The 9,831-nt window shown below is 40.0% G+C and overlaps 1 protein-coding gene across 15 annotated transcripts in view; it reads left to right on the top strand.

Annotated features, from left to right (window-relative positions):
* Mvl (Malvolio) overlaps positions 1-9,831 on the top strand; it is a 1,196,163-nt gene that overhangs the window by 1,051,867 nt on the left and 134,465 nt on the right. For 14 of the 15 annotated variants that reach the window (XM_067759805.1, XM_067759806.1, XM_067759808.1 and 11 more), the window contains one exon: positions 9,494-9,564. The exons of the other annotated variant lie outside the window; for it this stretch is intronic. In XM_067759805.1, the coding sequence (XP_067615906.1) occupies positions 9,494-9,564 (71 nt within the window). The remainder of the gene's footprint in view (positions 1-9,493; positions 9,565-9,831) is intronic. 15 annotated transcript variants of the gene reach the window in all.

The following is a 9,831-nucleotide window of genomic DNA, read 5'->3' on the forward strand; positions in this document are numbered from 1 at the left end:
AGCAACATATAAATTGGCAAACTTCTTTAAAAAATACAACATTAACACAGCATTCAAACATCGAACAATCTAGGGCGAAAACTAAGAACTAACACTAACTCAGAGGATCCGTTTAGCAGCCCGGCGTATACAAGCTTACCTGCAGATGCCAGCATAGTGACATAGGACAAAGAGGACGGCAAATAAGAACGAGGTTTAGAGAACATATTAGAGATTACAAGAAAAAAATACGGAATCCAAACATTATACCCGAGTCTAACTTCGCGAATCACATGGTCGAGAATGAATGTTCCCCAGCAAACATCAATAAAACAGTTAGGGTTCTTCACATACAAGCAAAAGGCCGACGTCTCAGCGTACTCGAAAACATGGAAATCTACAAACAGAAAACATTCGAGGGTAGAATAATAAACAACCAGATAAACACAATTCCTGACACAGTATTCGAGCCTTTAAAACTTGTTTACAAGAAACAAAGTAATCACACAGGTACAACAGATAAACACACAACAACAAATAAACACAAAACAATTAACGCACCAAAACAACAAACCCACAGAGAAGGTCAATCGACTAAAATTACGGATTTTTACCTGTCCCAGTCAGCCACACAAATCGATCAGTAAAAACCACCCTCGGTTCTGAATGAACACACAGCACATACACATAACTAAATATACACAAGCATCAATTTTGACAATACCTGCTCATGCACCTACGAACTATAAATACAGGTCACACAACAACAACAGATCAGAACGAAAATCGACACTGATGATCGCACAACGCTGAAACCGGTTTGTCGCAAAACCAAATTTGACAAGAGATGACAGAAAATCGTTCCAATATACATCATTTACCCACCCTGTCGGAAAATCAACAAAACAAGATAAGTCAGTTATTGCTTCTCAGGCTTTTAACTTGAACGCGAACGGACTACTAAATATTTACAAGCGACGCCTACTGAAAATATATAAAGCAAAGGTGAGCATTTGGTTCAACAAACAATGCCTGGAATTGAATGTTACTCCAAAATTCGCTAAAATAACAATAATGGCAAATACCAAATCTAGCAGAAAAACAGTTAGAAAAGCGGAAAAGGATTTTTTAAAATATGAGTTGGAAAGCTTATACTCGAAAAAGGGTGAGATAAATGCCGAGTTATTATCTATCCATTTAAGATTGGCAGAACAACTACCTACGACTGTATTAATGGAATGTTTGGACTGCATTAAGACAGAGGTCGATCAGGAACTACAACAAAAATACAGGTCGCTGAACCGAAAATTGGACAAGCTGGCAGGACGACGAGAGGATAACAAAAACCAAAAAACTCACCAGTTTCATGACAAGTTCGTTAACCTCACAACAGTGGCCATTACCAAGTAAGAGTCACAACTTCTCGAAAAGGGTCTGAAGCACAATATCATGGACCAAAATACAGTAAGAAAAACGGAGCAAGCGATTGTAGATGCGGAGATGGCAATATCATTGATACCACAGGAAGATCAGAAGCACGCAAGACATATGTGCAGGGAAATCATAAAAACGGAGGTGAAAGCACAGGAAGGACAAAAATCGAATACAGAGGAGAAAACAATAAAGAATCTACGGAATTAGCTAAGGAAAAACAATATTGTCACAACGAAAACGGACAAAGGAAACACCACTGTGCTAATCGAAAAAGAGCATTACATATCCAAAACCGAATATCTCATAGAGGGAATGAAATGTCGTAGAATGAGAGAGTATCCTACAGATGAATACCAAAAACAAATCAAAGTTGCTATAAAAAATGCAACAAATATAGTAGATTCTAACATGGCACATAGATTGGTCCAAATGAACCATTCAGCTCATCCACTGATTGCGCTACCAAAAATCCACAAGCCGGACACGCCAATGAGGCCCATCATTAATTTTAAATCGGCCCCATGTTATAATGTTATGAGTTAAGGAACGAATATGCAATAGCTAACACAACAGAACTAATAGAGAGACTTGAGACCGTAGAGCTAACAAAGAACAGCAAATTGGTATCTTTTGACATAAAAGATTTATACCCATCAATACCACTATCGGAACTTTGGACATAGTTAGCTTAAAAATAGTTCATAATACCAAAAACAAAGTGAAAAGTATGCAAATCACAAATACGCTAAGAATCACTTTACGTCAAAACTATTTTCAATTCAACAATCAAATATATAGACAAACAAACGGTCTTGGAATGGGAAGCCCCACATCAGCAATTCTTATCGAATTGTCCATGCAAAATCTGGAAGAAAAGTACATACAGGAACTGAAGTCCAAATTAGGCGTGCCATTTTATGCTAGATACGTGGATGACATAATACGCGTTTTAACTACTAATAACGAAGAGCTTGTACTGGAGTACGTCAAAAAGCAGCATGGAAATATAAAATTTACAATGGAAACCGAAAAAGACGGAGGAATCAACTATATAGACCTCACGATAAATATTGATAAAGAAGCCAAAAGATTTAACTATGACATATATAGAAATCAACGGCCATCGACAAATAATACAAAATACCTCAAATCACCCCCAACAGCATAAAAATGCAGCATTAAGAACTTGGTACATAGACTTGAAAGAACACCTCTTACACAAGAGGCATATAAGAGAGAACTTGAGGTCATATATAATATCGCAGCAAACAACGGATATAAAAAAGCACTAGTAGATAAGCTCAGAAGGACAAATGGAGAACCAAAAAGAAATAATGAAAAGGAAAATAATAGCTGTACGACTATGACATATACTGGAAAAGCAACATATAAATTGGCAAACTTCTTTAAAAAATACAACATTAACATAGTATTCAAAACATCGAACAATCTAGGGCGAAAACTAAGAACTAACACTAACTCATAGGATCCGTTTAGCAGCCCGGCGTATACAAGCTTACCTGCGGATGCCAGCATAGTTACATAGGACAAAGAGGACGGCAAATAAGAACGAGGTTTAGAGAACATATTAGAGATTACAAGAAAAAAATACGGAATCCAAACATTATACCCGAGTCTAACTTCGCGAATCACATGGTCGGGAATGAATGTTCCCCAGCAAACATCAATAAAACAGTTAGGGTTCTTCACATACAAGCAAAAGGCCGACGTCTCAGCGTACTCGAAAACATGGAAATCTACAAACAGAAAACATTCGAGGGTAGAATAATAAACGAACAGATAAACACAATTCCTGACACAGTATTCGAGCCTTTAAAACTTGTTTACAAGAAACAAAGTAATCACACAGGTACAACAGATAAACACACAACAACAAATAAACACAAAACAATTAACGCACCAAAACAACAAACCCACAAAGAAGTAAAATTACGGATTTTTACCTGTCCCAGTCAGCCACACAAATCGATCAGTAAAAACCACCCTCGGTTCTGAATGAACACACAGCACATACACATAACTAAATATACACAAGCATCAATTTTGACAATACCTGCTCATGTACCTACGAACTATAAATACAGGTCACACGAGAACAACAGATCAGAACGAAAATCGACACTGATGATGGCACAACGCCGAAACCGGGTTTTCTCAAAACCAAATTTGATAAGGGATGACGGGAAATCGTTCCAATATACATCGCTCTTGCATGCGCCTTACCAACTCCTCGCCGCCGTATTTGAATAGCTCCGCATGCAATCCATGAGAGCCTGCGGCCTTGATGTTTTTTGATCTGGTTATTGCTATTCTGACTTCGTCATAATCGGGTGGGGGACATCGGATTCGTCAACCCTGTGCGGTAAATCTCTGTCTCCATTTACGAGAGCTGTGAAGTGTTCCCTCCATAATCTAAATACTCTCTTGACATCAGTTACAAGGTCGCCGTTTTCGTTCTTATAAGAGTTTGCCACGGTCTTAAAATCATCCGTCTGGTTTCGGTCGTTATTCCTGGTGGTTAGCAGCTCAAGCTCGTCGCACTCATGGCTTTCTGACTCTTTTCTTCCAGAAAAGGCGCCTCGCTTCCCATTTCAACATACTCCTCTAGTCGTGCTCGCTTTTAATGTAGGTAGCCCTGTAGGCAGCGTCTTTTCTTTCGATTACAAACCGGCATTCTTCAATACACCAGTTGTTTTTACGTGGTCGCCGATAAGCAGTTTTTCCTCGGCGCCAGTACGAAGTGCTTTTGAGATATGCTACCACCGATTCTGCATTCCGTAGGGTTGACTTGTGCTCTCAGAGAGCAGGTGTGAGAGTCGAGTTGAGAAATCATCTATCTGTTGCGATTGCAGCTTCTTGACGTCTAGTTTTCCCTGTGTTTTTTTGTGGTGGTGGGCGCGTATTTTAGCTGCGACGAGATAGGCGATGGCAGGTTCTCGGATCGTACGCACATGTAAAACAATGGAGGCGTGCCGTCCGTCTATCACAACATGATCGATCTGATTGCGTGTATTGCGATCGAGGGACAGCCATGTAGCTTGATGTATATATTTGTGCATGAACCTCGTGCTGGATATGATCCTGTTTCGAAAACCCCCAAAGTCAATCACCCTCAGTCCATTAGGAGAAGTTTCATTGTGTTGGTTGTGGTTTCCGACTATGGGGCCAAAAACACGTTTTTTGCCTGCCCTGGCGTTAAAGTCGCCAAGCCCGACTTTTATATCATGGCAGGGGCAGCGCTGGTATGTGTGTTCTAAACGTTCATAGAAGGCGTGATATATTAAGAAATGTTCCTTTTATTTGGATAGTGGCGAGGCGTTCGTACTTGGCGGCAAAGGCTCCCTCCCACCACGAATCCGACGCCTTAACTGCACTTATTTGTATGCCCCTCCAATAGATATCACAATTTTAATCTTCTTTCTTCCTTGCTTTGTCCAACGCATTTCTTGGATGGCGGAGCTGTCAGATTTTGCTTTGACGAGGACATCAACCAGCCAGGCATCTGCACCTATTCCATCCAGGGAACGGACATTCCACGTGCATGCCCTCAAATCGTTGTCCTTTAAACGTTTGCCATGGTTGTCATCAGTTAAGGATTGTCTTCTTTTCTGAGGCCTTACTTTTCTTTTCATAGGAGTGTGGTTCGACGTGGCGAGTCCCAAGCCCGACGCACAACCCGCTCATTGGGGATGAAAATATTATCTGCACGTTTATAAAGCGAGCCGCATGATTCAAGACAGACGCCCGCCTGCAGCCGCACTAGTCCTTAAACCGAGTATGTCATACTGGCCTAGCCAGGTTGTCGCCTTCTCACATTAGCTACTTACAGACAATTTTTTTAACTCATGTAGCACTTTCATGGGGTTTTGAAGTATGTTCTTAGTAGAGGTTTACGCCGATCACTTTATCGGCGGCGGCGTGAGCGGTGCGCCGGCGTACGCCGGTGTTCTTACTTTAAAAAGCTTGATTTTTCTTTTTAAAAAGCTTGATTTTTCTATTTAAAAAAATAACATTTAGGAAAGGTTTTGTTTTTACGTATTTACGGAAATCAACGTGTTGGCCATTTCGGAAAGATCCGGGGTTTTTGCCTCAAGATCTGGCAGACCGTTCAAAAATTTGCAGGAGTAGCTCCTTGCGGAGGGATTGTCCCTCGTTCTCTTACTCCAGAGAGGCTTCGAACCTAACCCCGGTCTTTGGAATTTCAACATACTCCTCTAGTCGCGCTCGCTTTTAACGTAGCCCTGTAGGTAGCGCCTTTTCTTTCGGCTACAAACCGACATTCTTCAATGCACCAGTTGTTTTTCCGTGGTCGCCGATAAGCAGTTTTTTCCTCGGCACCAGTACGAAGTGCTTTGGAGATATGCTGCCACTGATTCTGCATTCCGTAGGGTTGACTTGTGCTCTCAGAGAGCAGGTGTGAGAGTCGAGTTGAGAAATCATCTATCTGTTGCGATTGCAGCTTTTTGACGTCTAGTTTTTCCTGTGTTTTTTGTTCCATGGTTGTGGCCGAGCAGAGGTGGGCGCGTATTTTGGCTGCGACGAGATAGTCGATGGTAGGTTCTCGGATCGTACGCACATCTAAAACACTGGAGGCGTGCCGTCCGTCTATCACAACATGATCAATCTGATAGCGTGGATCGAGGGACAGCCATGTAGCTTGATGTATATATTTATGCATGAACCTCGTGCTGGATATGATCCTGTTTCGAACACCCCCAAAGTCAATCAACCTCAGTCCATTAGGAGAAGTTTCATTGTGTTGGTTGTGGTTTCCGACTATAGAAGGCGTGATATATTAAAAAATGTTCCTTTTATTTGGATAGTGGCGAGACTTTCGTACTTGGCGACAAAGGCTCCCTCCCACCACGAATCCGATGCCTTAACTACACTTATTTGTATGCCCCGCCAATAGATATCACAATTTTTAATCTTCTTTCTTCCTTGCGTCCAACGCATTTCTGGATGGCGGAGCTGTGAGATTTTGCTTTGACGAGGACATCAACCAGCCAGGCATCTACACCTATTCCATCCAGGGAACGGACATTCCAGGTGCATGCCCTCAAATCGTTTACCTTTAAACGTTTGCCATGGTTGTCATCAGTTAAGGATTGTCTTCTTTTCCGAGGCCTTACTTTTCTTTTCATAGGAGTGTGGTTCGACGTGGCAAGTCCCAAGCCCGACGCGCGACTCGCTCATTGGGGATGAAAATATTATTTGCACGTTTATACAGCGAGCCGCATGATTCAAGACAGACGCCCGCTTGCAGCCGCACTAGTCCTTAAACCGAGTATGCCATAGTGGCATAGCCAGGTTGTCACCTTCTCACATTTGCTACTTAGAGACAATTTTTTTAACTCATGTAGCACTTTCATGGGGTTTTGAAGTATGTTCTTAGTAGAGGTTTACGCCGATCACTTTATCGGCGGCGGCGTGAGCGGCGCGCCGGCTAACGCCGGTGTTCTTACTTTAAAAACTTGATTTTTCTATTTAAAAAGCTTGATTTTTCTATTTAAAAAAATAGCATTTAGGAAAGGTTTTGTTTATATGTATTTACGGAAATCAACGTGTTGGCCATTTCGGAAAGATCCGGGGTTTTTGCCTCAAGATCTGGCACACCGTTCAAAAATTTGCAGGAGTAGCTCCCTGTGGAGGGATTGTCCCTCGTTCACTTACTCCAGAGAGGCTTCAAACCTAACTCCGGTCTTCGGAATTGGTACTGCTGCGTCTGCTGAAAAGAAATAGAAATACATAAAATAGCCACACTTTTGTCTGCATATCCCGTGCAAAGCGTAGTTTTACCTAGGGTTAACTCCTATAATCGTCGTGAACACAATTTCTTTAAATCATTTGTGGCTCCTTGGCGGTCACGCCCAAAGGCGGCTTACGGTTGCTATTAATGGTATATTAATACTCATGACCCTCGTGGCACAGGGCGCCTCCAGTTTTTTGGCTGTTTTCTAGAGCTACAATTCGCGATGTGCGAACAGTAGCAATCCCGACCACCAGTCGCTACCACGCCTCCTGACCCTCACATCATATGCCAGCACAGGAGCTATAGGACTGCGACTTCGAACTCATACCTTCGTCGACGTCATTTTCCTAGAAGCTCTAGGTGTAGTTCCGAAGACTTTCCAACTGATGCTTTTGTCGCGCTATGCTGCCGAGCTACACCAGAGAAACATCTTGAAACGTTAGGGAGTGGCTATTCGGCCAAGGATGCCGTTAAAATTTTACAAGGACCCTGGATAACATTTTTTAAATGTAGACGAAAGGTTGAAGACGTTTGTGTTCACATCATTGATTTCAATAGTCTTCGTTAAATCAAAACGATTTTTTAGAATGAAAGTCGACCGATTTTAAGTTGAAAGATGTTTACTGCTGTTTTCCGGCCTTATGATATAAGAGCTCATTATGGATGACCGCACAGCTTCAGTTTTCAGACTATTTCGACTGGCCACTACGTTAGGGTAGTAGCACACACGGTCATTATTTCGACTGTCTTGGGAAAGCTTCAGACGCTATTGTGTAGTTTCGCAAATAAACAGCAGATTTTTGAATGTAAGCCCAAATGATTTTTCAAAACCTTCTCATACGTACATATATCCTCAACTTAAGTATGAGGTAAGAATCATTTCAAAGGAGTGTTTATGTCCCGAGAACCTACTAAAGGATTTTGCAGCACTGATTTGACTTATTCTTTCAGCCAATCGCAATATAAACTTTTTTAAAAATCGGCACTTTTTTGCTTTTTTTAACAACTTGAGGACAATTTGAAAACAATTTGAAACGCCTTGGGTAATTTTATTTGAATTTATTGTTCATTATTTTTTGGAAAAAATATGCAAAGTGAGCATATAAATTCATTATATAACTTTTCTTTAAGTGTTTTATTTTAATAACTTGGTGATTTGCAAAGTCCGTGTTAAGCTGACATCGAAAACCCCAGTTTTTTTTAAATAACTTTTGAACAGTGAGAAAGAGTTAAATTTCGCAATTAGTTTCTTATAACTGGCAGTGATGCGCATCCGTTGATACCACTTTCGACCATATCCGACCAATTTTCTACATGAACAATAAATGGTCTAAATAGTCTTAAACGAGTAGAAAATATAGTAACGCGCCGGACGCCGCGCCGATTTTTTTAACATTCGGCGGCGGCGTGCGAAAAACGACCCTAATCGGCGGCGGCGTATATCTCTAGTTCTTAGTATCAAGAATCTTTTTTTTTTGTTTTTTTTTTTTGTTTTGTGGAAAGAGGAAATGCAATGACCGGGATATTTAAGCCGCAAGATTCTCAACTTTTATATGGAAATAGGCGGAAAACAGCAAACGAAACTTACATTTATAAAGGAATTAAAAATATTGTTCGCTGAAATCACCCATAGAAAAATGATGGTATCTGTCTCGTCGGCTTAAGAGAAAAGAAGATATACATTTTAACAGTTTTGATTTCCATACGTTGGTGAGCCCTTTTTCGTTTTATTTTTTTTTTAACACTCCTTCATAGAGAACTGAGAGATAAGTAAAGGAAAAGTCAAATTTCCTTCGCCTCTACTACGTTACGCTAAAGAATGAATACTAAATTTTTTCTTGAGAGGTTTCTGTAGATTAGGATACTAAGCCTTAAAGTGTAAAAACTCGTAAAGTTTCCCGGTAAAATATATAACTCCCTCCAATTCGTATTAAAAAATTAAAAGTGGTATGCCACAAATTGCAGGAGATCCTCGACCGAAAACTCCTCGGAGGTACGTCGTGTGAAACTTACCTTTATTATAAGACTAGTATTCGTCAGATTTATCGCTTGCCTAAAAAATAATAGTATATATATGTATATTTGGGAAGTGGCTATACTCCAAAAACATTTTTTTTTTTAATAATATTCCAGAGTAAACAAAAAAAAGATGTTAAAATGAAACACAAAACAAGTTTTAGAAATTTTGGACTGACATTTCCGGACGAATAGGGACAGCCATATATTTGTTTAATTTACTATCATTGTTATTTTAATTTTTAATAATATGCTACTTTTTTCTTCATTTTAATTTTTCTAATCAAATAGTGGGTCCAGAAGTTCGTGCTCCCAAACCAGAATAGCTTCACGATAAAAAATGTGAATGCAGTTTATGCAAGGTAAGACGGGGCTTTATTAAAACTACTTTTTTATATTATTTTGAAACGAGTTGGAGAGATCCCTTTAAAAAAAATATCACATCGTCGACGGCACGATAAAAGCTGCTAACTCCATCCAACAAAATTTTACCATAGAACGAAAAATATCAAATCATTGAAAATGTTACTCATCATTCTAAATTTCAAACTATACATGGTTAGAAATTTGAACCTACATTTAAACCATTAATTGATTTAAACAATTTTGAAAATTTGAAATTCAAAAAT

This window comes from Eurosta solidaginis, chromosome 1 (assembly GCF_040869045.1).
Source record: "Eurosta solidaginis isolate ZX-2024a chromosome 1, ASM4086904v1, whole genome shotgun sequence".
Lineage (NCBI taxonomy): Eukaryota > Metazoa > Arthropoda > Insecta > Diptera > Tephritidae > Eurosta > Eurosta solidaginis.